Source organism: Trypanosoma cruzi, genomic scaffold, assembly GCF_000209065.1.
Source record: "Trypanosoma cruzi strain CL Brener 1047053517133 genomic scaffold, whole genome shotgun sequence".
In the NCBI taxonomy this organism is placed as follows: Eukaryota; Euglenozoa; class Kinetoplastea; order Trypanosomatida; family Trypanosomatidae; genus Trypanosoma; species Trypanosoma cruzi.
The window spans coordinates 290,937-318,462 of NW_001849562.1; the positions used below are offsets into that span (position 1 = coordinate 290,937).

The 27,526-nt window shown below is 49.9% G+C and overlaps 12 protein-coding genes across 12 annotated transcripts, besides 19 other annotated features; all 12 read left to right on the forward strand.

The window, feature by feature from the left end:
- Nucleotides 1-1,295, forward strand: Tc00.1047053509073.10 (hypothetical protein, conserved; the record flags this gene model as incomplete). Its single annotated transcript, XM_807078.1, has 1 exon — nucleotides 1-1,295. A coding segment is annotated over one exon (1,295 nt), but the record flags the coding sequence as incomplete, so codon positions are not given.
- Nucleotides 1-27,526: a sequence feature (heterozygous, Esmeraldo-like haplotype).
- Nucleotides 1,794-1,815: a sequence feature (AT_rich).
- Nucleotides 3,659-3,681: a microsatellite.
- On the forward strand, nucleotides 3,711-5,846 carry Tc00.1047053509073.20 (hypothetical protein, conserved; the record flags this gene model as incomplete). The annotated part of the gene is made up of 1 exon (XM_807079.1): nucleotides 3,711-5,846. One exon carries the CDS (start codon nucleotides 3,711-3,713, stop codon nucleotides 5,844-5,846), a length of 2,136 nt encoding a protein of 711 aa, XP_812172.1.
- Nucleotides 5,941-5,992: a sequence feature (T-rich).
- Nucleotides 6,649-10,272, forward strand: Tc00.1047053509073.30 (ubiquitin hydrolase, putative; the record flags this gene model as incomplete). The annotated part of the gene is made up of 1 exon (XM_807080.1): nucleotides 6,649-10,272. One exon carries the CDS (start codon nucleotides 6,649-6,651, stop codon nucleotides 10,270-10,272), a length of 3,624 nt encoding a protein of 1,207 aa, XP_812173.1.
- Nucleotides 10,702-10,724: a microsatellite.
- Nucleotides 10,833-12,788, forward strand: Tc00.1047053509073.40 (hypothetical protein, conserved; the record flags this gene model as incomplete). The annotated part of the gene is made up of 1 exon (XM_807081.1): nucleotides 10,833-12,788. One exon carries the CDS (start codon nucleotides 10,833-10,835, stop codon nucleotides 12,786-12,788), a length of 1,956 nt encoding a protein of 651 aa, XP_812174.1.
- Nucleotides 13,034-13,069: a microsatellite.
- Nucleotides 13,069-13,101: a sequence feature (GA-rich).
- Nucleotides 13,119-13,152: a microsatellite.
- Nucleotides 13,169-13,197: a microsatellite.
- Nucleotides 13,366-13,414: a microsatellite.
- Nucleotides 13,726-13,746: a microsatellite.
- Tc00.1047053509073.50 (hypothetical protein, conserved) lies at nucleotides 13,904-14,782 on the forward strand (the record flags this gene model as incomplete). The annotated part of the gene is made up of 1 exon (XM_807082.1): nucleotides 13,904-14,782. The coding sequence occupies one exon, from the start codon at nucleotides 13,904-13,906 to the stop codon at nucleotides 14,780-14,782; it is 879 nt and encodes a 292-aa protein (XP_812175.1).
- On the forward strand, nucleotides 14,890-16,203 carry Tc00.1047053509073.60 (hypothetical protein, conserved; the record flags this gene model as incomplete). Its single annotated transcript, XM_807083.1, has 1 exon — nucleotides 14,890-16,203. One exon carries the CDS (start codon nucleotides 14,890-14,892, stop codon nucleotides 16,201-16,203), a length of 1,314 nt encoding a protein of 437 aa, XP_812176.1.
- Nucleotides 15,010-15,034: a microsatellite.
- Nucleotides 16,413-16,458: a microsatellite.
- Nucleotides 16,464-16,494: a microsatellite.
- Nucleotides 16,564-17,703, forward strand: Tc00.1047053509073.70 (phosphatidate cytidylyltransferase-like protein, putative; the record flags this gene model as incomplete). The annotated part of the gene is made up of 1 exon (XM_807084.1): nucleotides 16,564-17,703. One exon carries the CDS (start codon nucleotides 16,564-16,566, stop codon nucleotides 17,701-17,703), a length of 1,140 nt encoding a protein of 379 aa, XP_812177.1.
- Nucleotides 17,835-17,859: a microsatellite.
- Nucleotides 18,118-19,698, forward strand: Tc00.1047053509073.80 (hypothetical protein, conserved; the record flags this gene model as incomplete). The annotated part of the gene is made up of 1 exon (XM_807085.1): nucleotides 18,118-19,698. The coding sequence occupies one exon, from the start codon at nucleotides 18,118-18,120 to the stop codon at nucleotides 19,696-19,698; it is 1,581 nt and encodes a 526-aa protein (XP_812178.1).
- Nucleotides 19,842-19,904: a sequence feature (CT-rich).
- On the forward strand, nucleotides 20,705-22,456 carry Tc00.1047053509073.90 (hypothetical protein, conserved; the record flags this gene model as incomplete). The annotated part of the gene is made up of 1 exon (XM_807086.1): nucleotides 20,705-22,456. The coding sequence occupies one exon, from the start codon at nucleotides 20,705-20,707 to the stop codon at nucleotides 22,454-22,456; it is 1,752 nt and encodes a 583-aa protein (XP_812179.1).
- Nucleotides 22,477-22,515: a microsatellite.
- Nucleotides 22,744-22,810: a sequence feature (T-rich).
- Nucleotides 22,836-24,032, forward strand: Tc00.1047053509073.100 (hypothetical protein, conserved; the record flags this gene model as incomplete). Its single annotated transcript, XM_807087.1, has 1 exon — nucleotides 22,836-24,032. The coding sequence occupies one exon, from the start codon at nucleotides 22,836-22,838 to the stop codon at nucleotides 24,030-24,032; it is 1,197 nt and encodes a 398-aa protein (XP_812180.1).
- Tc00.1047053509073.110 (hypothetical protein, conserved) lies at nucleotides 24,234-26,354 on the forward strand (the record flags this gene model as incomplete). Its single annotated transcript, XM_807088.1, has 1 exon — nucleotides 24,234-26,354. One exon carries the CDS (start codon nucleotides 24,234-24,236, stop codon nucleotides 26,352-26,354), a length of 2,121 nt encoding a protein of 706 aa, XP_812181.1.
- Nucleotides 26,596-26,647: a sequence feature (T-rich).
- Nucleotides 26,994-27,526, forward strand: Tc00.1047053509073.119 (proteasome regulatory non-ATP-ase subunit 7, putative; the record flags this gene model as incomplete). Its single annotated transcript, XM_807089.1, has 1 exon — nucleotides 26,994-27,526. A coding segment is annotated over one exon (533 nt), but the record flags the coding sequence as incomplete, so codon positions are not given.

A 27,526-nucleotide genomic window follows, 5' to 3' on the forward strand; every position in this document is an offset into this window, starting at 1 on the left:
TGGATGATCCGTACAAGGGAGAGCCACAAAAGGGAGTTGCTTTGAATGCAATGACAGGAAAAAGACTTGGACAACCGGCTCACGATATCCTTCTTGCTGTGGGTATCATGCGGGGCTACACTTCACCCATGTGGGTGGCGGAAAAGCAGCTCAAACATCTGAATTTGGAGGTACGCGAGAGCCGCAAAGGTGAGGGTGTACTAGCTCCTAATATGACGGGATTGATTGTCTCTCTCTCACAGCTTCCAAAGGACGCACAACAGATGTTATTAAAAGAGCTACGCGAAAACCACTCCGATGCCTTTGGGTTTGATCTGTACTTTCTTTACAATGTAAATGGATGGGAGGTAATGCGGTCACGGGTTCTTGTTAAGCATATGGCGGCGGTGAACGATTCCCAATATCCATACCATTTTGTTAATTTGCGAGATTTTGGACTGCAAAATGTGAAATTTGCCGATTTTGCTGGAGAGTGTCAACGGAAATTAAAACCTTTGGGCCCAGAAGTGCTGGTTACAGAGACAACACAGGACGACAAAGCCGATGAGAATAACAATGAGGGGAGAGGAGGACTTGCCCTTCAGATTGCTCATTTCTCACGCGGACGTGGTTCAAAGGGAAAGGGTGTTTCGACAAAGGTTTTTTTTGCGGAGGACGCCACACTTCGAAGATACTACAACGCTGTGTGCTTGTCGGAACCCCATTTGGCCGTTCCCGCAGTGCGTTCAGTTGCCATTCTAAATGGCAAACTTATTGGTCGCCGCGACGAGGCCAAACTGCGTTCCTTTGCTCTCAAGCACAAACTTTCTAGCCCTATTTGGGTGACACCGATAGGTGCCAGGCGCATGGGAGTCGGAATCGAGAAAAAGCATCTCAACAAGTTTGTTGCGATTGGTGCGGGGGCAGTGGAAGATCAGGGCGACGATGTAGTCGAAGAGTTTTACAATTTGGATGATTTTGCCGACCCCAATGAGATTCTTTCTATTTTTCCAAAGAAAAGTAAATCGGCGCACTTTTTACTGGACTCTAAATGGCGTCCTGTTTTGGGTAAGCAACGTCAGGCTTACCTGACTTCCCTGAGGCGTTCGACACCGCTTTGGATTTCAGTGAACGAGTGCCTCATGTCAGGGTTTGAGCCCAAGCCAGAATCTCAGTCCTTTTCGTTTCCGTCAGAAAAGAAGTCAACTGGCTCTTCTGGAGGTATAAAACTGTACAATTCTCAGCTTACAACTGACCCTGTTCGGGTTATAGGGCTAGCCACGGTATACACAAGGCCTCAAGGCCACACTCTATAACACTTTTATGTTGGCGGATTTTTTTGAATGTAAAATTCATGCAGTGCATCTGCACATTGATTTTTCCTCTTTTTTTTTCAAGAGAACCAGATGTGTTTTTGAAAGACCGGTGGAGGAAAAGGATAGAGAACGTCTGTCCGTGTGTGTGTGTTTGTTTTTGTGTGGTGAGAGGGACAGGACTGTATAGGTTTAACTGAAGAGGCGCGCGTGCGCAGAATGACAAGGCAATAAAAACGCAATATATTTCTTCCCAATGAATAAAAATGTGTCTTTTTTTTCTTTACTACTTTTGCAAAAAAAAAAAAAAAACAGGAAAAAAGAAGGCCGCCGGTCTAGCCTAGAGAACCTTGTTGCTGAGGAAATCAGAAACGAGTGGTTTCTTTCGACGTAAAGGTGTGTTACTGTCTTTGTGATTGTGCGAATCAGTGGACTGTGCGCTTTCCATGTGAAGACGCAACTGCAAAAAGTTGTCTCTTAGGTCGCTGGTGTCTGGAACTCTATTTTTTATTTTTATTTTTTTGGGGCACAATTCTACCGTCAATGACATCCGTTTCCGCACGGCATGTCATCAAAGATCAGCGATTGGGCGCCTAACAGTATACAAGGAGAGAATAAGGGAGAAACAGGCTCATGCTTTTTTCAAATCTTATTTGCTCTCGCGCGTCACCTGCTCAACTTGTGATGCTTTTGCTGAAATGAGCGCTCAGAAACTCCTGCGTCCCTTTGCGACGATGCGAAAAATGGGGCCCTTGTACGGGGAGATGATTTGACAGTTGGAACCAGCGGGTAGGAGGGTTAGTGTTATTTCCAGGTGATCTTTTCCCGGTGGTGAGCTGGTGGACACCTCCCATGGGCGTTCTATCCGGTTGGAGCAGATCATCCTTCTTCTTGGCGAAAATATTCTGGCGAAACCGATTGTTGGGTCTCGTCGCCTAACTGGTGAGAGGAATGATAGAGATCACTTGACTCAGCGATCTGGGGAAATGGAGCTCCCCAGCAAATTTGACGAAATTTGTGTTTTGAGCTGTTTTGAGAAGTTGTGATGCATTACACTCAGGGGGAGCATGGTTTCTGCGTTACTCGCAATATTGCCCGAAATCGTGGGAAAGGTTGGGGGAGCAATTGCTCGAAACATTTTGAGTCATTACTAGAAAAACTGGGTCTGATAAAAGAAATATTTTTCTGAGGGAACTGCAGACAAGTGAACGAGTTGGGGAGGAAAAGAAGACATTTTGTGTGGTTTTCTGGAAGAGCTGATTTTTGTCGGCCATCTTTTGCATAGGCGAAGCTGCTGTTTGGAGGAGAGGCTGTGTGTGAAGTCGGTATCTTCAGGTTGGACTTATCGATTAGGAACTACACTCTTTCTTTGCGACTCTGATATTGATATATATATTTTTGCCTTCATGGGTTTACATATTTATATATGCATCTAGTAGGGGTGATCGCTGAGCCATTAAAGGAACAAATGTCCTTTTTTTTGGAGGGAAACGGGAGGACGGGAGGGTGTGAGTGGAACTGAGTGGTATATGAGCGACATTCTGATTCCCCACTGCTGCCTTGGGGGCAACGTCGCCTGTACCTGTAGTTGAAAAGACAGCTGAGAGCAATGGCAACCACTTCTTTTACCGTTTTATTTTTATTTTAAAGCACACACCAACCAGCCCCTTCAGTGTTCTGGAATACATGCTGGTGGCCAAAGTGCGGTGCGAGAAATGTGTGGTTTCAAGCAGCATCAGTACAGCGGTGGCTCCACTAAATACGCTATGGTGCCATTCGCTGGCGATGTGGCGAGATTTACTGTGAACTTCCTTAAATTTCTATTTCTTCTTTCTACATGCCTTCTTGTAAAATCCCCTCGTTATGCCTCTCTCTGCGGCTCACCGTGGCTAATTATAGGCCGGTTCGAAGGCCCTTCATTCACCTGCTATGAGTGGGCGTGGTTCAAAGACTGGCCGAGAACTCTCGGATTCCTTGTTGCTACTACAATGTGGGCTAAGGGCCTTTTTGCCTTCTTTTCCAGTACACACCAATCAGCCCCTTCAGTGTTCTGGAATACATGCTGGTGGCCAGAGTGCGGTGCGAGAAATGTGTGGTTTCAAGCAGCATCAGTACAGCGGTGGCTCCACTAAATACGCTATGGTGCCATTCGCTGGCGATGTGGCGAGATTTACTGTTGATGAGAGTACTCACCAAAACTTCTTTTTTGTGTTGTTTGCCGTGATTAACTGTGAGAGCTGTTTTGATGCATTCTTTTGTCTGGTGCGTGGGTGTTTTCTGCCTCTTTCCTTTCCTCGCAGCTTTAAAGAAAATCAAGGAAGAAAATAAAAAAGTTGAGAAGGGGGATAAGAAAGTAGTTTTATCAATTTTTTTTTTTTTTTTTTTTTTTGGGTGCTGCAGGTCTATTTGTCGCTACTGATGCGTCTCCGCGATATCCTCATAGTATGCGTTGCCATAATTTTCTGCATTTTTGGCTGGTCTCAGGAGGGCGGTCTCATAGTTTGGCGGAACTTTAAGATTCCCGTAACCGACTCTGAGGTCAGTAAATATGTTATGAGTAAACCCGTGGTGCTGGATTTAATGGGTGACGGACGACCGGTGTTGCTCGCAAGCACAAAATATGGGTCTTTGGAGCTGTTCAAGACACATTTGGCGAGAGTCAACTCGGAGAACGTGTTTGTTTCTATCCGTCCCAGTAGTTCACGGAAAACACTCTTTCGGATCGTGGCCATTGCTGCTGGAAAACTCAGTAGAACGAGCAAGGAAAACGCAATTGTTGTGATATCGGACGACTTTAGACTGCGTCGAATTTCGCCCCACGATCTTACGGAGGTGTGGGATGTTCCTTTGAGTGCCTCGTGGATCGAGACGTATCATGCCTCAGTTAGCGTTGTTCCGGAGCGGATTCACGAGCAGGATGAGGGCACAGTTCTCGTGGCAATGCAGGTTGCAGGTCCGAATGGGACGGAACTGACGTTGTATGCTGCCTTTAATGGTGCCGATGGCCAGGCGCGATGGCACTACACATCGGATGTAGAGAATTCCATTGGAGAGGTACTTGGCGAAGAGTGTAACGATGGGGTGGAGTGTCTCCCTCCCGAGAATGATACATCACTGAGGCGCAATTCCATCTTCAAGAGCCAGGTGGTCAAAAATCAATTTCGAGCACAAGAAAAGCCATGGACTTTTTACCGTGAAGCGATCATTACGCTTCTTCCACACCGTTATTCTCACCCATGGGATGAACACATTCATCCACATGTTTTCTTTCATGCCAAGAACAGAAAGAAGCGTTCCTTCCGGGCGGGAAACAGAGTGGTGGTAAAATATAAGGATCGGCTTATTCGAATGAACAAGGAGGACTACGGAGCTCTTGGGGAGAGATTGGGTGTTATGAATATGCATGGTAATGCGGCAACTACTGTTAATAAAAGCCGTCGTCGGGCTGCGAATGCGATGATCTTTCACAGTAAGAATGGCATCGAGGTGATTCATCTTTATACGGGGAGTGTGATTACGAGATTGGGACCGCTAAAATCCTCAGGGGTATATTACCACGACATCAACGACGACTTTCAAGTTGATGCCATTGGGACGCAAATAGGACCACGGATGGAAATGCACTCCCGTCATGGTGTGGACTTGATTGACGATTGCCTTGGTGTAATCCACACGGGGATTCCTGTAGCGGAGGACCAATTGTTCAATGCGACAATCTGCGACACAGAGGGATTTTTTGGTCGTCTAGACCTTATTCACCATTTTATTGATAATGATATACGAGGGGAGGACGCTCCCCACGCACTCAATACCCTTGAGCTCATTGGAAGCCGCAGCGTTCTGTCGAAGAATACCCGAAGTGTTACACCACTCGTAGTGCAGCTGCACACAACGAAGGGCCGGGATTTGTTCCAGGTAGAACGGCACGCAGTGTTCATGATTGACTCTGGATTGGTTACTTGTGTGGATCCTTCGCGTCGTCGGGTGGTATGGCGTTCTCAAACGGCTGCCGGTTTCTACGGTCTTCGTGAAGCAGCTGAGGCAGATGCAGGTATGGCAGGAATGTCTGCAAAGGAACGAATGCATCGTGCAGTCTCCTTTCCGCATTTGGCTGCGTACAGCTTTTACAGAAGCCAGGACGACTCTGTTATGAGCGTCAGTGGATCTGAACGGTATCTTCGCACGGATCCATTTATTATAGCAGTAGGGGAGAGGTATATGTGTATTCTGAGCACCAGGACTGGTCGTGTGCTGCGAACGATAGCGCTGGAACATCCTCCTGTGGCCCCTGTAATTGTGCGGGACCTAAATGGTGATGGGATAAACGACATTATTGTTGTGACAAAAGAAGGGATTTACGGCTTTGTCGTGGGGACGCAGACGTCGTCAGACACAGTCACAGCTCTGATGATTCTCATGGTGGCTCTCCTGGCAGTTCTTTTTGTTGTACGTGAGATGAGTGTGGCGGATGAAAGCAAGACGGAATTTCTTCCCACCAGCGTGCATGACGCACACCGGGCAGCACACAAGGTGGCGAGGCGCGCCACTGACTGATTGTTGCTTCATAGGAAGGGTGACAAGGAGGGAAGCCATTCTTCTTTAGAAGGAATTGAAGTGCGATGAGTTGCAGGGTGTTTGGAGGCTCTCATTTGTTTTTTTCTTCATTTTCTTTTCCCTTTTATGTTTTTTTTTTTTTTCTTGTCTTCGTATCGCTGATGAAAAAGAAACACTATTTTGATTTGTCTCTTTTTTTTTTTCCTTTTTATGTATGCATAATTTCTGCCTTTATCGCTTTTTATTCATTGTTTTTACTGTTGTTGCGTCACGGTGAAGGGATTTACTCCGACAGTGAAGCTTGCTGGCAGCAGCACCATTAGTAACCTGACTGCCCATTAATCTCTCCATAAGGCACGATAACAGCGAGAGGCATCGTCACCTAATTGTGCTGCCTGTCGGCGTGTGTAATTGTGTGTCCGTGTCCGTGTCTGTGTGCTTGTTGAACGGGACGGTATTCTCTCAACAGAGGACACTGGGACAGCAGGCAGACGGCAAACAAGCAACCGTATATATATATATATAGTGTGAGCCACCTCATTTTGAAGGAAAGGAGTACCATACAAAAAAGGAAAGCAAATACTCAAGAAGAATTTAATAAACACACAAAAAAAGAAAATAAGTAAAGACGCAAAGAGGGTCAAGAGGACTCTGCATTGCCGGTGCTCTGAGCCCTTCAACAGCGGCAGTGCGTTTAAGGCGGAATTTTTTTGCGTTTTTTAATTTTTTTTGTTTCCGCCCATTCGTCTTGTGTTCACGGAGAGGGTTTTGCATCGGCGAAGGACCGCGCTTGTTTGCAGAAATGGGCGATCAGGCTCCCAATACAGATTTAGGGCCTCTTATCGGAGATGCACTCACGAAAGTGAACAACGATATTTTGTTCACGGACGACTCTGCTCTGCCAGGTACGGAGAAGCTGCATGCCCACAGTAGCAGTGTAGCTTCTTGGTCTTCGCCCATGACGGCTGTGGGAAATGGCACGTGCGAGACGTCGCCTACTGTTGAGGCATTTTTTCCTCTTCCGACCCACGCTCCGATCTCACCTGCTGAAGCCTACGTGCGGGCAATTATGAGGGGAATGGAGGAATTACAGGAAGATGGCGGTATTCTGAAGTCCATCTCCAGGGCACGCAGCGAGGTTTTGCCATTTAAGGATGGAATGGCTGTTTTTGAGGTTTCGTGGTTTGCCGCAATGCGTGATATTGCCCTCAGCTCCATGAAGGCTGCGAGGATGCATCTGCAGTCGTCAGCAGCGGAACTGGAATTGCCACCTGACGGAAATGCCGAGATCGACGTTGAGGTTGCGCGGAAGTCATTCTTACTACATTTAGGAGAAATGACTGAAAAGATGGTGCAGAGATATTATTATCAGATGTTTTTCTGCCGAAGACGTTTTCCACCTGAACTTCAGCTTCTCTTTGGGCAACTCAATGAAAGATTGACGCAGAACCTTCTGGCGACTTCAACGGGGTTTCCGAAATTGTTGGCTGCGTCATCGGTGGAAGAACTTGATGCCGTCCTCATTCACGACTTTGATGTATGGATTTCACACTATTTTCCATATTTCAAGTACGCGATCTCCTCCGGGAAGCCGATGCAGTTGATTTGGGGGGAGAACAATTCCCTAAAGAAGGAAGAGGTGGCTTTTCAGGTTTACACTACAGCCACGCGGGTAAATTTGAAGAAAAATAACAACCGGTTGAAGAAAGGTGCACTCTTTCCTGTCAAATGGATGGATGAATTGTTGCACTGGCTCTGTAGCAGTGAAGATGCGGCTTTGCCACCACCTGGCCCCTTTGACACTTTTCAATTGGTGGAGCTTTCCTCGGATCGCCCGGTGAAGCATATACTGAGAGAGGGGGGTCCAGAGTCAGATGTTATTCCAGAGGAGCTTTTTGATCTTTTTTGGGGGCTTTTTGGAGGTGGTCCAAAGTACTTGGTGGAGGGTGTGTTCAGCATGCAGCGGAACATCGAGGAGCGCCTGAGTCCCCCGCGTGTTTCTCTCGCATTTTTCTTTGAAGACATGGGTTGTCAGCCCGTAGTCTTGAAGCGTGTTCTACACCGTGCCGAGGTGTCGGAGGTGATGCGGCGGGCTCTGAGGAAGTTCCAAAAGCGCCACCACAACTGCCAGGATTCCGAAGGAGGGAAGTTGGATGCAGAACTGTGGTACGCCGCGTTGTGTGCTGAGAATGGTGTGAATATTTACGTTACACATGTCCGGGGTGTGTTACTGGAAGAACCACAATTGGTTTCGAACCAGCGCACGACGTTTGTTGGGGACGTTGTGGGGCAAATGGGACAAACCGTGCCGACGGAAACGAACACGGAGACTCCAGAACTTCAGTTTCTACTGCGTTTGCAAGAAAAAATGGACCGCTTGACGTTGGAGGCACGTGGTGTGTGCGGTCTTCCAAACATTGGCAACACATGTTACATGAACAGTGCGCTACAGTGTCTCTCCAATATTAGGAGTATGCGCCGCGCCTTGTTTTTTCTTCCTCTTTCGGAGTACGTGAATCCAGTGGTCACGAGAGAGATGGTGTGCCTTCTAATTGACATGTGGTCGGGCATGCAACAGTCAGTTGATACTCACGGTCTCAAAACGGCGATTGGACGCGCGGTAAGCCGCTTTGATTCGTATGAACAGCAGGATGCCATGGAGTTTATTGAGGCGCTCCTTGACTGCATGCACGAAGAGATGAATACGGTCTCTGCTAAACGTTACCGGGAGGTTCTCGACTCTGACGCGTCTATTCCCACGCAGAGGATGTCAGAGATCTTCTGGAAAGATTTTCTTAATAATAATCGGAGTTTTATTCCACATCTCTTTTTTTTTCAGACAAAAACACGATTGGAGTGTCTGAGTTGCGGGGCATTGACTACTCTGTTTGAGAACAACCTTTCGCTTACCGCGACTGTTGTGACGCCGGCGAAGAAGCGCACGCCGGAAGTAATCGTTCTGTTGCCCACAGGAAAAAGAGTGCGTCTGCGGCTTAAGGTGACATGCGATAAGAAAGGTGATGTTTACACCACGGACATTGTGCGCGAACTGACGGAGAAGTTTTGTTCTGAAAATGTCGTTGCTGTGTCGACTCGCATTCATGCATCTTCAGCGCCGCCCTTTTCTTTCTACGCTGGTGACGACGATGGCAACATGAACGGAAACATCAGCAGTAGCGAAAACAATGGAGGGAAGAATAAGAAAGGCGACGAGGAAGAAGTTGAGGTGGGAGGGTCCGTGCTGGATGGCTACCGGCTCATCATTCACGGCGACGATGCCAAGCCGTTGCCGGCAACTGATGAGCTGCTCTACGCCGCCGCCGTTCCTGTGGCGGCGGAACTCGACCCAAAGCGTGAGGATGTGCCGGAGGAGCAGGAGACACAAGAGAGGGCGGAGAAGGATGAGACGAGGGATGAGAAGGAGGTGCGCGTGTGGTACTTTCTCAAGGGAAGAAGGACGTCGGTTTATGCGCTGCATGAGCCTTGCTACGTGGAGTGGCTTCCCGCGAAGGTATTTTCCGATTACTCGAGTCTGGCACGTCACCTTCACGAGAGGGGACGGGAGCTGGGCAGGCGCTTCTTGAAGGAGAAGTTCCCTTCCATGGACGAAATGCAGGCGCCGACGCTTGACCCACTAACGGGGGAACAACTGACCGGCGATGACCGGCGCCAAATTCGCGTATTGTACCAAACGCACCGACACGACACCAGTCATCTCATTATCCTCGACGAGTCTGAGGATGAGTGGATGAAGTTTGGGGGGATGAACGCCATTTGCCAACACTCAGGCGAGTCACGAGTTTTGCTGGAATACGACGATTTTCTGTTGGCCCCGAATGAGAGCTTTCAGTGCATGTTGCACCCTTCTGTGTGCACCCCAAGACGGCATTCCATCCGCGGTTTTTTGCCGTACTTCAACGAGATGGACAATGCGGTCACCTTGGAAGAATGCTTGGAGTCGACGTACTCCCCTGACATCCTTGCGGGGGACAATGCCCGTGAATGCAGCAAATGCAAGGCGCGTCGTGACAGCAAAATTGAGCGAAGACCATTTTTGATGCCGCCCTGTCTTATCATTTCCCTCAAGCGCTTCAGAGTGCACATGGAGGAGGCGTCGAAGAACAACACGCGTGTGGCATTCCCGATGGAGCTGGACATGGCACCGTACATGGATCCGGAATCACCGGTGCAAAACGCAAAGTACTCACTGCGCGGTGTCGTGACCCACAGGGGGGGCATCAACCATGGTCATTACACCGCCACCGCGCTGAACGATAGTTGCAAAAGGTGGGTTCAATACGACGATTGGCGCACCTCTTTTTTGGAGGGACCTTCCACGAAGGATGCGTTTATCCTCTGTTACGAGCGTAACGAAGTCGAGGAGGACAGATCCAGGCAATCTACCGGCGAAACGAGCAGGTTGTAAAAGATGTGTTTTTTCCCTCCCCTTCTGGTGGAGGGAATCTATTTGGTGATTTAATTTTTTTCTTTTTCTGATTTGTGTTTCTGTGTGTGTCTATACGCTTTTGCGTATTCCTTTTTTTTTTTTCCTGGCTCTTACTGCCCACTGGCATCCGGTGCCAGGCCATCAACACAAAGCCAGACCCTTTTCCTGCCAGCAACAGGAGGAAAACAGACAGACACCCACAGAAGAAGAAAAACAACGCTAACACAAAAAACCTGGATCCTTGTGTGCCTGTTTATGCAACCTTGCCTGGTCTTTTTGTTTTACTGCTGTAATTTGGTTGCAGCATTTGTTTGGACATCTGTTTTGATTTGATTTTTTCCGTTTTTTTTTTTTCTGTACTTTTTGTACCATTCTTTGACGTGCACGTTCTTACATACACACACACACAGAGAGAGAGAGAGAGAGAGAGATAGCGGATACGTGAAAACGTAAGCCAGCAATCTTTGTATCTCCATCAGGGGGAAAAGTAAAACACTCAGCAGCAGGTAATCAAGGAGAGTAAAAGCAAGATAGCAGACATGGCCACAAATACCGCAGCTGCTGATGCTGATAGGCGCCGCTCACAGGTGGCCGTTGGCATCATTGCTGCCCAGGCGGAGGTGATCCGTCAAGAGGAGGCCATTAAGCAGCTCGTGGCGGATAATGAAAGGCTTAAAAAGGAGATAGCAGCTGTGAGCGGAGTACCATACGATTACGTCAAGGCCGACAAGTTCTCGGCGCTGAAAGGCGAAGTGGACTCTTTGGAACGACGATACCAGTTTGAAAAGATGAAGAAGAACGAATTGACGAGGCAATACCAACTGGCTCGAATCGATCTCCTGCAGAGCCGTCGATTGAAAGGTGGCGTGAATGCAGAAAAGGAAAATGCCGAGGCGCTCCAGCGTCAGGTAGAGATCCTAGAAAACCGTTTGGATCAGGCATTAACGAGATTCAATGACGCTATTTCATACAACAAGGAGCTTCGTGATCACATTGGCATCATTCGAGAGGAACGCCGTGTCTTTCAGCGTGTGTACAAGCGGATGGAGGATGACCTTAGATCCAAGAAGAAACTTATGTCAGAACGCATTGAGCAGTCGAACAAAGACCTGGACGAGCGTGACGGATATCTGCGTCAGGTGGAGCAGCTGAAGAAGGCTATTAACGAGCAGAAGCAGGACTATGATGGGAAGGTGCGGGAGTTGGATATGGCCATGGTGGAGATCCGAGAGCTGCGGGAGGAGCAGCAAAGACTGCAACTTGAGCTTGAAGCCCGCCAATATGAGTTGGACGATTTCGAAAGCACAGCAAACACTACTCCCCCTGCTGTTGGAGACACGGGCAATAAGCGATTTCAACCACTCGATGACGCTGCCGATATCGCTCAAGAGGGCTTGGATGAGGAGGGTGAAAGGGAATCTCCTGCAGAAGACGACCCCGATCTTAATGAAGTTCTGAGGCAGCTCACTGAGTTCGCACAAAACGGTGACTTGTTATCATTGGCGAAGGAATATGAGTCACTTGGAGACATGAATTTCTCTCTTTACAAGTATGTCAATGAACTCACCACAAGCAGGGAGGAAATGGAGCGCGATATCTGCACTCTAAGATCTGTTATCGCGGCGGAGCACGAAAATGAGGAACAGCAGAAACGTCTTATCAAGGAGCTTGAGGAGCGTCTTGCGCAGACAGAGGAACTTTTAGAGAGCCTCCATTTATCCACAGAGCAGCACAAGGAGGTTCTTGCGAATATTCGTTGTGTGACCGAAGATATCTTTGGTGCCTTGGGTTGCACCCTGGGGGATGGCAACAAAGCGCTTGCCGCCAATGCTCGTTGCACGGAGTCAAACCATCTGCAGTTTCTTGGGAAGATTGAAGAACGTGCCACGTTAATTATGTGTGCATTCCAGCGGCATCTGCGCAATGAGGCCAGACGGGGCGAGTTACCGACACCCCAAAAAGTAAAACGCCTCCTCGCTCCGGAGGGGGCCACGTCAACCACCGTCAACGACACCGCTGAGAAGGAGGAGGGTGCGTTGGAACATACCGCGAAGCCACGGGGGGAGGAGGAGGAGGCTGCCTCTGTCGAAGCCTCATTGAAACCAGCAGGGGAGGAGGCAGAAACAAGGGCAGAGACGGAAGCAAAATCCGAAGAGAAAGTTGAAGCGAAAACAGAAGAAACAGTGCCATTGGAGGGAGACGAGGATGTACTAACATTTATTCCCATGATGAATATGGCGGGGGAACGCAGCGTCAACGCGGCGCGGCTGGTCCGTCAATTGTGCCTGCCGAGCGCACACCTCGGTGGCGACGAGGATGTCGAGGGGCTGGAGGAAGGGGAGGGCGATCGAGTTGTGTCGCATGAGGAGGTACGGCGACAGATGGAACGAAGGCTCGTTTCGAAGCGGGAACGCGAGGAACGTGCGCATCGCAGGAGGCGTGAGCTGAAGGAGCAGATTGCCGGTCAACCCAACACCCCACGGAAGAGACAATAACACCACGGATGAGATGCGCTCTCGAAAGAGGTGCCACGGGGAAATTTACCTGACGAGAGGACCGGACGAAGGAAGCACAGTGCGAGCATGCAGGCGGGCAGGAGACGTGATGGGAGGACGGGAAAATAGGGAAGAAGAACACAACACGGAGCAAAGAAGGAGGGGAGAAGACGAGAACATCGAGGGCGGCACGAAGCAAGACGAACGGAATTAAAACATGAAGACGAAAACAGCAACCAGTGAAGCACACACACACACAAATACAAATATATACACGCACAGGGATAGAGAGAGGGAGGGAGAGGGAGAGAGACGAAGCCATGACTTTTTAAAAAAAGAAAAAAAAAAAGAAAGAAAAAAAGAACAGTAGCAACGATAATAAAACAACAAAAAAACAAAAACAAAAACATGCTTTTCCGAGCGATGGACAGGGAGGTGATGCCGATGTAATGCTGGTGACTTTTTTTTTTCTTCTGTATGAAGGGGTGTCACCATGTTGTATATATAATTAAATATCACATGCGTATCTGTCTTTTTCATTGTCTCTTCTTCTACCCACCTGTCCATACATGTACGCGTGTGTGTGTGTGTTTGTTTGTTTGTGTATGTGTATGTGTGTGTGTGTGGTGTTGTTTTCATTTGTCTTCCTTTCTCATGGCCTTTTGCCGATACTTCACCCATTCTTATATTTTTTTTGTTGTGGTTTTGCCTCATTTTTTTTTTTTCCCATTTTTGTGCCTGCCTGCGATGCGAGTGGAGAGCGGGGAAGGCCAGCCGTCAGTGTTATCTATGTATGCCAAATTTGGATGTTCCAAGACTGACAAAGTCAGTGACAGTGATACTGAATAGGGCGAGAGGGAGAGAGAATGTATGGAGGGCAAAGCAAGCTGCGTGCACCCAGTGTGGAGGTTATTTATTTGCAATGGTCTCTTAACACTTTTTTTTTTTTTTTTTTTTTACATACCCTCTTTTCTTCCTGTGGATGCACGCGGAGAACACATTTGGCAAGAAGGTAAAGTGAACGGTGAGGATATACACTCAAGGAGGGAGTGAAGGAACAGAGGGGACGGGCATACACTGTTGCTGCTTCGATCGCGACTCAATATATTGCGCGGATGGAGGGCAAGGCCGACCAGCTCGTGGAAGAGGCAGAGAAGTCCCTCAAGGGGTTTTCATTGTCTAAATATTTCGGCGGCGACAAATACGAAAAGGCTCACGGCAAGTTTATTCAGGCGGCAACGCAGTACAAGGCATGCAGCAACTACGCCAAGGCTGCCAAGGCATATGAGCGAGCTGCTGAGATGTCAATGGCTAGTAAGAACGAGGTAGATGTCACAGCAGAACTTGAGGATGCCGCGAGATGCCATGTAAAAGCCAACAATAAGGATGCGGCAACGAGGTTGTACACGCAGGTTGCTGAGTATTACGAGAGGAACCAAATGCACATTCGAGCTGCGAAGACATGCGTAAGCCTGAGCGAGATCACTGAGGGGTCTGCTCAGATCAAGTGGCTCGAGAAGGCTTCCACATACTATCGGATGCAGGGGTCACGGGTGTCAGCAGATGAGTTGATACAAAAAGTAGCAGAAGCAAAGGCAAGAATGGGAGACTATAAGGGTGCACATGGGTTGTATGAACAACTTGCTCGCGAAACACTGAACGACGCTGTGATGCGTGGTGGGGCGCGAAGGTTGTTCTTTATGGCGCTTCTGACGCAACTCGCTGGGATTACGAGGGAAAACTTTATGGAGGATCTAGCCGCGCTGCGTGAGCGGTTTGAGGAGTATCAGGACCTGGACACGCAGTTTGACCACCTCACTCGCGAGCATATGCTTGTGCAGGGTGTCATCGAGGCCATGGAGGTTGAGAGCGTGGAGAAGATGGAGGAGGCGATAGCGGACTATGATAACATCTGTGTGTTGGATGAGCTGAAGGAAAAGATGCTTCTCCGCGCCAAGAGAGCACTCGTCGGTCGTCTTGATGACCTTCGGTAGGCTTTGTTTTTGAAATTTCTCCTTTCAATAGCCAATAATTTTTAATTTGTGTGGGGGTTTCCAGAAGCGAATGGGTGCCCTGTCGACTCCTCCTCCTGCTGCGTAGAATGAGAAGGTCCATCCTGCTGGCCGCCGTGGGGTGTGTGTGTGCGTGTGTGGGGCATCGTTGCCGTGCCGCACCTTGCGCTATTCTTCTTCCCGGTGCTGTCATTATTATGATGATGTTGGTTGCTGTCGTTGTTGTTGTTGTTGGTGGTGGTAGAAATCGGGGTGTTTATGTTGGTACTGTCGCCGTTTCTTATATTTATTTATATTTTCTTGGTTTTTTGTGTTTGTTGTCTTTCATTGCGTTGGTTTGTCCGCGGGAAGAAGGAGGGAAAGTCGAGGGCCGACTCACGGCACAGGACGGAAGGATGTCATGTTGTGTCTGCATCCTGCACTCCAGCGGTGTCTACTGCAGTCCCGAGCTCCTTTCTCAAGCTGCGTATGGCGTCTCCGCTATGTTTCACTCCCTCCAGACGTGCTCGGCGGACTTCATTCCTTCTGTCGCCGTTCTACGTGCCAACCCGATAGAGGGGGTGCGGTACGCGTACACGTCATGCGTCAACGAAGTTCCACACGATGCGGAAGCTAAGGATGAAGACAATGGAGCAGCAGAGCAAATGAAGAATGATGCTCTGCGAAAGACTGGACTCACTGCGCGCTTTAGTGGTCGCTCGGTTCTTTGCTTGCAGCAGGCCATTCTGCGCTGTGAAGACGCAGTAGATAGCACTAAAAAAGAGAGAAGTGAAAATGTGGATGTGTGGCGTTGCCTCACTGGCGCGTTATTGACTGCGTGCGGTTTCCTCCGTGCACGTGTCGTGGAGAATGCACCGAGTGAAGCTGCTTCCATTGGTTTCTCCACTGCTCCTTCGGCGAGGGGATACTTGATGGTATTTAGCGATGTGTATGACGCCCCTGCGTTGTCATTTGCTTCGGAGTGCTCTTTTTCCGCAGCTGCATTACTGTTGACAAGACTGCATGCCACCGTACACGCGTTTGGTCCTGCGACACTCTGTAGCGTTGTGGGAAGTCGACTTCAGGCCCTGACGCGCTCTACTGGAGGCTTATGTGCTTCTCATTTTGCCCTTTCTCACGTGGGTTACATGCTGGACGGGGATGTAGCCGAGAGACTGCCGCAAGATGAAAATGTTACAGATCGTCAGGCGCAAGAACGCCTGGTGGAGCGGTATATAGTGCGGCCTGTCAATTTGCCACAGGGGCCGAGCTCCATGTTTAACGCTGACGAATCTAACACCAGTTATTTGGCATGGCTTTGTCCCTCTTGCATGACGGTGATGGTGCGGCACCCGTGGGAGGACGAGGCGGTGAAGAACTGTCCGTACTGCTCTCTCGCTGACGGCACCGACGGAGATAGCTAAAAAAGCCACATGGACCCGAATTTTCGCACCAGAGAAGCAGAAACCCTTTTTAGAGAAATGATGCATGCTACAATGAGGTTATTCGTTTTCCCTCCCTGTATTTGCTTTTCTGCTTATTGCGATATTTCTTCATGTGTCTTTCCTTTTTTTATTTTTCCCCACCATTCCCTCCACGCCACTTTTCCTTTTAGAATTGCCTCAGCCGCAACAGAGAGAGAAAGAGAGAGAGAGAGAGGGTGAGGAAGAGGGAGAGAGCTTGGTATATATGTATATGTGTATAAATATATATATTCTTTGAAAAGGGTTGGCTGATAGAAAGGGAGAGGAGAAAACTAAACTGTCTTGCACTGGATTTTAATCATGACGACGGACAAAGTAAAAATTGTTTCGACAAACATCCACACCATGAGCGGTGATACGAATCTTTTTGTTCGGAGTCTCACTATTGCTCTGGTTGGACCCACGGCAGTGCTTCTTGCGGCGCACAACAAATACACATGTGCGCTGCTTATTTGGTTTTTCTTCTTTTTTGGGATGTTGGAGTGGTCAGGAATAAGACGGCATATCAAAGTGGCACTTCTTTTAGATTCTGAACGCGGAGGGGACGACTCCAAGCATGAGGCTCTTCCAAAGGAGTATGCCGCACCAGTTTTTTCGCACAGCGCCGTAATAATCGTCAAGGCAACATTTTCATCGCTTGTTATTGTTGCCGCTTGTATAGGAGTGGATGTTTTTTTGCTTTTCTTGACTCTTTACTTCCTTGTTTGCACGCTTCTCACGTTATTTGGCCAAAACGACCCGGAAAAGGGAGTATCCGTTGCGAGACAAACAGCGGATAATGTGATGGCTCAATCTGCGCCTACCAGGCAAGTTTCTCTATCCTTGGAGAAGTCAAGAAGCGAAATGCTCTTGCTGTTTCTTCGGGAGGAGCTACGCATGGTTGCTGAGAAGGGACCAGCCGAGTTATTTATTAATTTCTGCCTGGAATACTTTGGTTTTGTTTGGATTACGGGAGTAACTTACCCGATACTTGTGTACGACATTGAAGGTTTGGGGAGGCCGTGGATCTTGGCTTCGCTTGTGGGCAACTTCACTCTTGACATTGTGGCGCTGCTGGTGGGGAGATCAATGAAGGGCATGACGCATCCGTTGTGCCAATCCATTAGTCCTAAAAAGTCCATTGAGGGAGCAGTTTTGGGGGTTCTTGCGGGCGCCTTTATATTTCTTTGGAGTGTAAACTTTGCATCTGGTGGAGGGGTTCTGGAACGGGGTTGGGGACCGTTTTTTCTCAATTTTACTGCCGGTGTGTTGTTAGGTGTGATGGGGGTTGTAGGTGACCTCCTGCAGTCCCTGCTGAAGCGGACAGCACGGATAAAAGACTCGGGATACTTGATGCCAGGACATGGTGGCGTACTTGATCGCATTGATGGGCTTCTTCTTGTGTTCCCCACGATGTACTGCTGTATGCGTGTTATGAACCTGTTTTCCTGGGGATCGTGACGGCAGCAGAGAAACAGTCGTTTCTTAGGAGTCACGGAGAGAGAAATGATTTGGCGGTTACTTCTGCCGTGTTTGCTCAAGAAGAAAAATATTTTTTTTTCTTGGTTGTGTTGCTTTGTTTTTATCTGTACTTTTTTTCTTTTCTTTTCTTTTTTTGAATTTTAACAACTACAAAAATAAAACACAAATGAAATATTCAATATGTGAGCTTTTTTTTTTCTTCTTTCTTTGCCTTCAATTTTGCTTTCTCACCGAGCGGCGAGAGTCAACACCACCAAAAGAAAAGCAAACCGGAGTAAGGGGAAAGATACGCAGTGCAATCATATATACTACTGCTTCGGCGTGGCAGCCGATATCTTTGAGAATAGACGTGTGAACAAACGCGCGGCAGGAAACTTGTACCAAAGGTGCCTTATGAGCACCAGTAGCATTGAGGGGATGGATGGGCTCATCGGGGCCGCCACCGCGTTCTTACGGGCGATGGGTGATGACCAGCGTGAGGGCTCAATTGAGTGGATGGAGCGGAGAAAGCAGGCTCTATTTGAGGGAGAGACCAGAGATGAGGAGATGGGGGTGAGCGAGTTATTGGAAAGGGTACACGAACGTCTTTCTGGTGATAAAAAGGGAATCGCCGGCGGAGCAAAGATGCCAACTGGGGTGGATGCGAAGGGAGGCACGTACTGGTTTGGTAAGAGGCCTCTCCCTGGTTTGACGGAGGAAGAGGTGGATGCGGCGCTGCAGTGGCTGTCGGAGGAGGAGCGTCGGCAACTTGCAGATGAATTTGATGCATTGCGAAATGATGGGTTTGTGGTACTGCGTACGCGTCATGTAGACCCGGCACCTGTGGGTGAAACAGTAGTGAAACGGGATTCAGAAACCCATGATGGGGACAATGGGAGGAATAGTGACAATGCTGACATCCCAATGAGCCCTAATAGGAGTGACGGTAAAAGCATGTTTTTTGGAGGGAACCTGTTGGAGGTGAGTTACGACGAAGAGGCCTGGCCGTTAAGCACACGACGCGAGATATGTGCCATGGGACCGGAAGGCCAGGAAATGGAAAAAAAGGCTGCCGCCAGTTTTGATAAACCAAACATGTACAGTAGGGATGCCGCTGCGCCCAAAACTGTTTTTTCATCGGATTCACTCGGATGCGCCACGCCTTCCTATGAGAAGGAACAGAGTGACTACATTCGCGATAAGGTTCGTATGATGTTACTTGCGAATCGTGTGGCAAAAGACGTTGAGCGCAACATTGTTGACGCCGCATTGGGTGTAGCTCAGGAATGGAGGACAGAGCGAGAACGCAGGTTACAGTTGCTTTTGGAACGACAGACGGAGGCCTTGCGGGACGCGGTTCGGGTGATGGAGTCCCTGAAGACCTTACATCGTAGGGCGATGGGCGAGTACGTGGAGAACCCTTACCTCATGCAGACGTGGCAGCGCAACGAGTCCGCTCAGGCATGCCACAAGTGCCGACGTCCCTTTAATTTACTCGTTATGCGGCATCACTGCCGTCGCTGTGGCCTCATTTTTTGTCAGCGTTGCTCTTCTTACGCCGGGATGCTCCCTGACAAAAACGCCAACCGGCAAGTGGCCTCTCAGTGGTTACGCTTGTGCCAAGACTGCTATGAGATCTGCTGTGAATATCAGAAATGCGTGAGCACCTCCTTTGCTGTTCCAAGGGGTCGTTGCGAGCGAGAGAGCCGTGCCCCAGAAACCCCCTCCTCAATTTTGCTTTCGAAGTATCCAAATGACGACGGTGTCCTCGAGGACAAATTACCACCCTTCTATGTAGTGCTTCCTGAGGAGTGGTATACGGTGAGGACGATAACGGCGTCGGGGTGGCTGAACGTCATCCGGAATGTTCCGTATATGTTCTGTGAGAATTTCCAGGACGGGGTCAGTTCCCTTTCTCGGATGGCTCGCCCAGGCCTGGAACGTCTACTGTCGTCCACGACGGAATCCGTAAAACGTATTAAAGACGAAAAGTAGCTTGCAGTGAAGAAGACAAAAAAGTTTGACGGCAACACCATATTCTTCTTTTTATTTGAAGCGTACGTCCGCATGATGCATTCATTTATTGTTGGCATGCGGTAGTTGCATTTCTTGTTTTTGTTTTTGTTGGTCGGGATGAATCTCTTTCTTTCTTTCTGTCTGTCTCCTCTTCTTTTATTTATTTTTCACTGTTTTTTTTTTTTCAGTGCCTATGTTGCGTGCGTGCGTGTCTGATCGCCGGGGAATTTCTTTACGGGTGGAAGAGGGCGGGATGCGTCTTTTTTGCGTTCAGGAAGGTGCTTCCTCCTTTTTATGTGGTTTGTGCGTGTCGCTCGCCCATTCCCGTCGGTGTTGTCGGCTTCAGCCCCGTCATCGCCGGAGGCAGACAAATTGCTAGGGAAGGAGAAGGGGGCGGGAAACCGACCATCAGAAAAGAAAAAAAAATAAGGAATACAAAAGTGAAGAAGTAAATGAGTTGGGGGCTGCGTATTATTTCCCCAGTGAGGAACAGAGAGATAGAGATGGAGAGGTAGAGAGAGGACGAAGGAAAAGTATGTGAAAGTTGTTTTTCAGTTATGAGTGTGCCGGCCCTCCCTGCTTGTAGTTATTCTTACATTTTGCGGTGGAGACGAGGCTGGGAAAATGCATGTGTGTGTGTGTGTGTTTTTTTTTTTTTATGGTGTTTCATTTTTGACCTTCTTTTGCCTCGAGGAGAAGTGCATGCGCCACTGTGTGTACCTGGCGGGCTCTCCCTTTGCCCCCGCGAAATATTTTTGGCGAGTATGACGTTTACGTTTTTGGTGTGTGTGCGTGTTTACCTATGTTGATTTTTTCCCTCTTTTTTTATTTCTTATTTGCCAGTTTTTTGTGTGTTTACGGCTTCGTTTCTCATATCATGTCGGACGTGCGTTGTTGTTTTCGCTGACTCTCTTTTTTTTTTTTTTTTTTTGGTTGGTTGGTTGCTGCGCTGCTGGGATGATTTTTAGCTCCGTTCTGTCCGTTGATGCCTGTGAGGCCGGCGTACGAGTGGGAGCAGACGGAGGAGGAGGTGCTGCTGCGCGTCAGCATCAAAGGGTTCAAGAAGGAGGCGATCGACGTGTTCCTGTCGGATGTCTTGGTGAAGGTTAACGCGGCGCCCACGTATCTCCTCATGCTGGACCTCCTGCGCCCCGTCGACGCGGCGCGATCCACGTACTACATGGACCCAGAGGATCGCACGAGTCTGCGTCTCCGTCTCCGTAAGCAGGAGCCCGGAATTTGGCCGGATCTCTGCATCCATGCGGACAAGGACGACGCGGCTGCCATTCGCGAGCGACGCTCCGCTGCCGTGAAGCGGGCGGAGGATGACTACAACCGTCGGCTGCAGGAGCGGGTAGGGAAGAGGGAGGAGGAGAGGCGGCGCATGACGGAGGAGCAGTGGGAGGTGGAGAAGGCGCAGCGGCGACTGATCGAGGGCCGTGTGAGGGAAGAGAGGGAGACGGCCGAGGCGGACCTCTACGTCTGGGAGGACGAGCAGAAAAAACAGCGTCAGAAGCTACAGGGCGGACAGCAGTTTCCAGCAGCTGCAGCCGTCCCACAGTCCCCCGCTGACATCACGCTGCCGCAGGCGGCGGAGGCAAACGAAACCGCCGCTCCGTCTGTGCGGCACCACAGTACAGTTGTTGTCCCTGTAGAATTCACGCCAAAACTTGCTACAATGCCTACACGTTCTCGAGGGGAGGAAGATTACTATCGTCGAAGTCGGTACAAACCAACACGCATAGAGGACAGTCCCATGTTCTGGAAAGAACGTGCCGATAAGCACTATCAGCACCAGGAATGGCAGGCAGCAGCTGACGCTTACACGGAGTCAATCAAACGCGATGGTGCTTTTTTAACTTGCGTTTCAAACCGTGCCGCTTGCTTTATTCATTTGTTTGAATACAAACGGGCCATTGAGGACTGCACGCTGGCCTTGACTATGCTGTCAAATACTCCGGCAAGCGAATTGACGCAGGAGCGGTACCGCTATCTTATGATGAAGCTTCACGCCCGGCGTGGAGCAGCATATTGCTGGGGGCACTGTTGCGAGAAGGGCGTTGAGGATTTACGCATCGCATCGGCGTACTGTAATCCGGAGGATGACGGGGACGTGTTGGCGGATTATCAGCTTGTGGAAAGCTATATGAAGGAGCGCGGCCTCTTGGAGACGAAGGATCCACTAGAGGAAAAGTTGCGAGAAGCATCCACTTTGTATTATAATGGAAGGTACGCGGAATCTGCGGCGGTGTACCGCGATGTGCTGGAGGCGAATCCATATGATGTGAAGGCGCGCAACAACTTGAGCGCTGTTTTGCTGCAACAAGGATTGTTTCGCGAGGCGTTAGAGGAGACCTCGCGTGTTGTAAGCTTCTGTCAGGAGGTTGCAGACGCCCTGAGTTGTGCTGGGGCTCTTTCCACGAACCTGTTGGATAGCGACGATGATGATGATGTTGGCTCCGCAGGGGGCGAACATGCGGATGAGATGGTGCGACAGCGGAAAGCCGCGGCGCGAAAGGTGGGCGAGCGCAGCGGACATGTGTATGCGCTCTTGAAGGCATGTGTACGGGGGGCGGCGGCACACTGCGGTCTGAAGGATTACCGAAAGGCCTTGCAGCTGCTCGAACAGGCGGTGCGCATTACACCGTACGACGATGACCTTCAGGATGATTACAACCGTGTCGCAGAGAAGCTGCGAATGGAGACACTTATAGCTGCGTCCACAGCCGGGTCGTAGCGAAGATGGAAGAAAGGCGGAAACACACGAACAAACGGAAAAACAAACAAACAAACAAAAGATGATGATGATGATGAGAAAGGAACGAAAGTAGGAAGAGAAGACCTTAAACAACAACAAAAGCAACAACTGGATTTCCCTTTTACAGTGTGCATGATCCAATACGACTGGCCAGTGGATGATATTATTTTATTATTATTACTTTCTCTCTTTCCATGTATATATATATGCATACATATTAGTGTTTGGTATACCTTGATTGGTGGTTTTCTTGATTAGCCGTCTGCTTTTTTTTTTTTTTTTTTATCCACCACTGTTTGTTTCATTTTCATTCTTTTTTTTTTTTTTGTTGTTGTGGCAGTTCAGCAATCATCAGCCGATGATCGACGAAGAGGAAACGGGGGAGGAGATGACGCTAACTGGGGCGGAGCTCTTCCACTACCTCACAAAAAGAAACCAACAACAACTGGAAGAAACCAGGCGGAAACTGCAGGAGTACGAGAAATTGCGAGAAGTCTTGCAAAACCTTACGGATAGGTGCCGCGTACCTGTTTTGGCGCCTGTTGCCGGTGGGATGGCGTATTTTGAGGCGACGATGGATTACACAAACAACATTCTGGTCCTTCTCGGTGACGGCTGGTTTGCTGAGCGCAGTGCAAAACAGGCGCGTGAAATTGCTGGTCGCCGTATCGACTTTCTTTGCCGTGAGGAATGTGCTCTTGTGGCGGAGGCGAGTGCGCTGATGCAGCGACAGAGTTTGTTTCTCGCGGAGGTCCCCAACGCGGAGCAGGCGATGTTGGAGGTGGAGGCATCAAAGGAGGATGCCCTTCATGGCTGGAGGGGAGGGGGTGGGGGCTTGACGCCAACGGCCGTTGTTTCTGCGGGACCCCGAGGGGCGGAGGGGAGCGGCGACGGGGCAACGGAGACACCGTGGCTGCCGGAACTGAGAGATGGGGACTTGGCGGTGATCGATGAGTTGGACCAACTGACCGAGGAGGAGCTGCTGGAGATTGAGCGGGAGTTGGGGGAACGAATTGAGGATGACGAGCTGGTCGAGCGCATCATGACAGAGAGAATTATTGCCAAGAAGGAGAAGCGAGTGCGTGAGGAGTTGCGGAAGGGACGGGGACGAGAGGCACAACCCTCCGCGGCAGTAGGGGCTTCACAGGAACGGGAGGAAGCGCCGCAGCCGCCACATTTCTCACAAATTGTGACGAATTCTTCCCCTGTCTTTGACACACCAGGGGACATTGGCCGTGCTGCAGACGTCGTGGTGAAGGAGGCATCCGCGGGCGATGTCAATACGGTGGACGCCGTGGCTTCTTCACGGCGACGTGTCAGATTCCATGATGTTTTGGATGTCGTCCCACCGGAGGGTGCGGCTACCGCTGTGAAGTTGCCTCCTGCAGGCGGTGTGCTGGAGCGACCCTCCGGCCATAGCGTCGTGGGAGATGTCGTGGAGCGCCAGGCGACGGTCGCACCGTCTCCCACTCTTTCCGCTGTCGCCACCCTCGCTGACACCGCGCCGAAGAGGAAGTCGCTTTTTCGGAGCGAACTTGAGCATGGCGCGACGTAAAACGCACGCGGTTAAATTTGAAACTTTTTTCTCGCAGAGGCTGGTTCATCCCTCTTTTCTTTTTTTTTTTCTGGCTTCTTAACGCCGGGAGAATTTTTGTCTGTTGGCATCCTTTTTTTTTTCCTTTTCTTCTCCTCTTTGGCTCTTTCACCTCCAAAATTCTCGATTTCCCTCCCTTGCGGCGCTGCGAGTGAGTGCGAGATGGAGCTGAAAGAAATGCAGGACGATATCTCCCCGCAATTGGTAGGCGTTGACGACCAAACGATGCTCCGCGACGTTTACCGCCTCCTCCTTGACAACAACCACACCACAGCGGAGCTGCTGGAAGATCTGGGGCGCACAGCTTTCTCTTCCGCATGGAGAAAACAGAACTCTGCCAGCAAACGCGTGAAAATATCTGAGGAGGTGACCGTATTCCCCGACTATCCCATTGAGCAGTTGGACCTTCCGCTGGCGGTGACTCTATTGTACTACGCGGCCATAGCGGATACACCATTGAAGTCTGTGAACAGCCTCCTTTACTTGTTTGAGCTCCTTGGCGAACCGGCCCCTTCCCCCGCGCGCGGCAACCTGCTGTACGAGGAGGGGATGCAGCAACGAAAAAATAGCGCCAAATGGCGGGAGGAGCAGAAAACGCAGCTGGAGGAAAAGGAGTTAAGGGAATGCACCTTCAAACCAACGATATCGGATTCCGCGAAGGAAATAGCCCCCAAGGGCCTCACTACCTTTATGGAGAGGTGCCTGGAGTGGAAACATACGGCGGCTTTGCGCCTGCAGAAGAAGGCTGCGCAGGACAGCATCAACCGTGGAGAGGATGAGTGGATGATACAATGGAAAATGGGAGAACGCAGCCGACAATTGCTTGAGGAGTTCAAAAAGAAAGGCAGGATATGGCCCAAATTGTGGGAGCCCAAGAGTCCCAATCGTGCCATCGCCGCCCCGTCTTCCTTCTCCTTCATTGCTGCAGCTGCCGGGGATCACTTGACTCCAGGTGCAGCCCAAGCCGTGTTGACGAATACAACTGAACAGCACGAGTCGGATATATTAGAGAAGCCCTTTTTTCACCCGGTGACGTGTGCATCGGTTGATGAGAAAATTGCTTTGCTGCAACACATGGGTGAGGACGAGACAACGGACACAGCAGGGATGAGTGAAAAGAGTGATCAAAGCAGGCGCAGTCTGCTCAATTCATACCTACAGCGTGTTGAGAGCGACAAGATGCGTCGAGAGGAAAAACTTGAGAAGTTGCGTATTCACTACGCCAAACTGGCGAATGAGCAGAAATACGAGAAGAAGACAGGCCAGCCCCTCTTTGAACCAAATGCACTGCCAACGGTGGTGAAGGACGGTGTCCGCGTCAGCTTCAATGAACTCAACGGAGAAGAACAGCGGTTACTCATCAAGAAACTGCGGCAGCAGCACCAGGAGTACGTGCTCGCACGGTATTTTCGTGATGAGCGCGAGAGACGTGAGGGGAAACAACAACGTCAGCGAGGGCCCGACGAGGTGGTGGCCGATCTGCTTGGCCAGGAGAAGAAGCGGCAAAGCCATGCTGAGGATGAGAGCACACCAGAGGAGTCATTTCACCCAAAAATCAGTGCACGCACAAGAAAGATAGTGTCTAAAAAAATTTGGACACCTGTATATGAGCGACCCTTGCCGAAACGCACATCTCAAGCATCGGAAAGTCCTTCCCCCTATTCACCAAACACAAAGTCGTTGGATGCGTGCTTCCAGCGTGTGTTGGCCCGTTCAATGGAGTGGGTTCAGCGGCGCAATCAGCGTGTGCAAAGCGCTCGTCTGGCTTTGGAGGAGAAGGCGTTGGCCGAGTGCAGGTTTCAACCGAAGTTGGATGGCAGCTTCGATGTATCGTCTATCGGTGGTAGTTCCGTGCACTCAAGGATTGTCGACCAAGATGCCCTTGTGGCAAACGCCGAGGCAAGGATTTACACAGAGTTGGGGCTTCTGCGTTCTCAGGCGGCCCTTCGCGACGCGGCGTTCATCGGTGGCGTACGAGAGCCGCTTTCAGCCGTAACGTTGGCGAGTGCTCCGAGGCCTTCCCGGAGCAGCGTCGAGCGGTACGCACGGAGCCTTTCCGCGCTTGGGTCCCCGGAGTATTCTTGGGGCAATCTCTCCCGGCGTTGCGGAGCGGGCCGCGGCACCGCCACCACCAGCGTTGATGACAGCAGCGATTTTTACGAAATTCATGACAATGAAGACGACTTTTCTGGTGACGCGGATGAAGTGCAGGGGCTCGCCGACTCATGGGCTCACCTGGACGCGCAGACAGACAGCATACTGAAGAACTGCAGGTACTACTGACGGCGGAGGCGAGGAGTGAAGCGACAGGAGTGCGACACCGTTGGGGAGAGGGGGAAGTCTCACGGGTTTCCCTCTTCTCACACGACATATTTTTTTTTGTCTTTTTGAAGGATAGTAGCACACAAATAAAGGAGAAAAGGAGGGAGGGATGGGAGTAAATTAAAAAGGATCCCTTATCCGCTCCTATTTGTATCGCGCCTGGAGTGACTTGCACTTTGGGGTACATTTTGCGCTCCATGGCTTTCTTTTTTTTGTTTATTTTCCCTCTCTTTTTCTTTTGTTTTTTTCTTCTTAAATATTTCCTCTGTCGGTCTCTTTCATATCGTGTGTCATTCATGCGCTGCGCAGGCCCGGAGCCCTCCGCTAATTGTCACCGCCTTCGCCACCCTGCCGTGTGTTGGCGTTGATACACGCGTCCACTGCACCCGGGCAGCATCATCTCCCTCTTTTTCCTTTTCTTTTTTTTTTGTACACGCGGCAGATCACAATTATAACTTTTAACTAACCCGCTTGTACGGACCGCCAACAACAAGAAGTGTTTTTGTTCCTGGAAGAACGGCAGCAAAGGAGAGAGAACACCGAAAGGAGGAAGAGAAAAGAAAAATAAAAGACAGGGCGACTGCAACAACAACAAGAGAAATGCCACCGCAAACGAAAGGAACGACATTCAGGGACAATGAGGAGGAAGAAGAGTTGCAGATTGAGGAGCCCGTTCCTATGAGTCCACTTATTTCTTTGCTGCACTTGCGCCACACATACGCTTCACAGTACGTGGATGAGTCCAAGCGAGAGGAGGCAAAGGCAAAAATACTAAAAGAGGCATATGACCACAACATGGCGCCCTATCTCCGCTTCATCTGTGAATCTTTTGCCTGGTCGCTCGAAGAGTCGAAAATGCAAGAAATGGATGCTGTCAATGCAAAGAAGCTGGAAGAGTTGGACGCGCGCCTGAAGGATGCGCAGGAGAATCTTGGCGATGTGGAGGTCCGCGAGAGTCTCCTCGCCAAGTGTGAACACTTTGCCCGCATTGGCGACCTGCAGGAGTGCCTTAATTTTAACATGGAGTGCTCCGGCAAGACGCTGGCAGCAGGCCCGAAGTTGGATCTATGCTTTCAGCGTATTCTGTTAGGCATTGCCTTTTCTGATAATGAAATTGCCGCCAATGGTGTCCG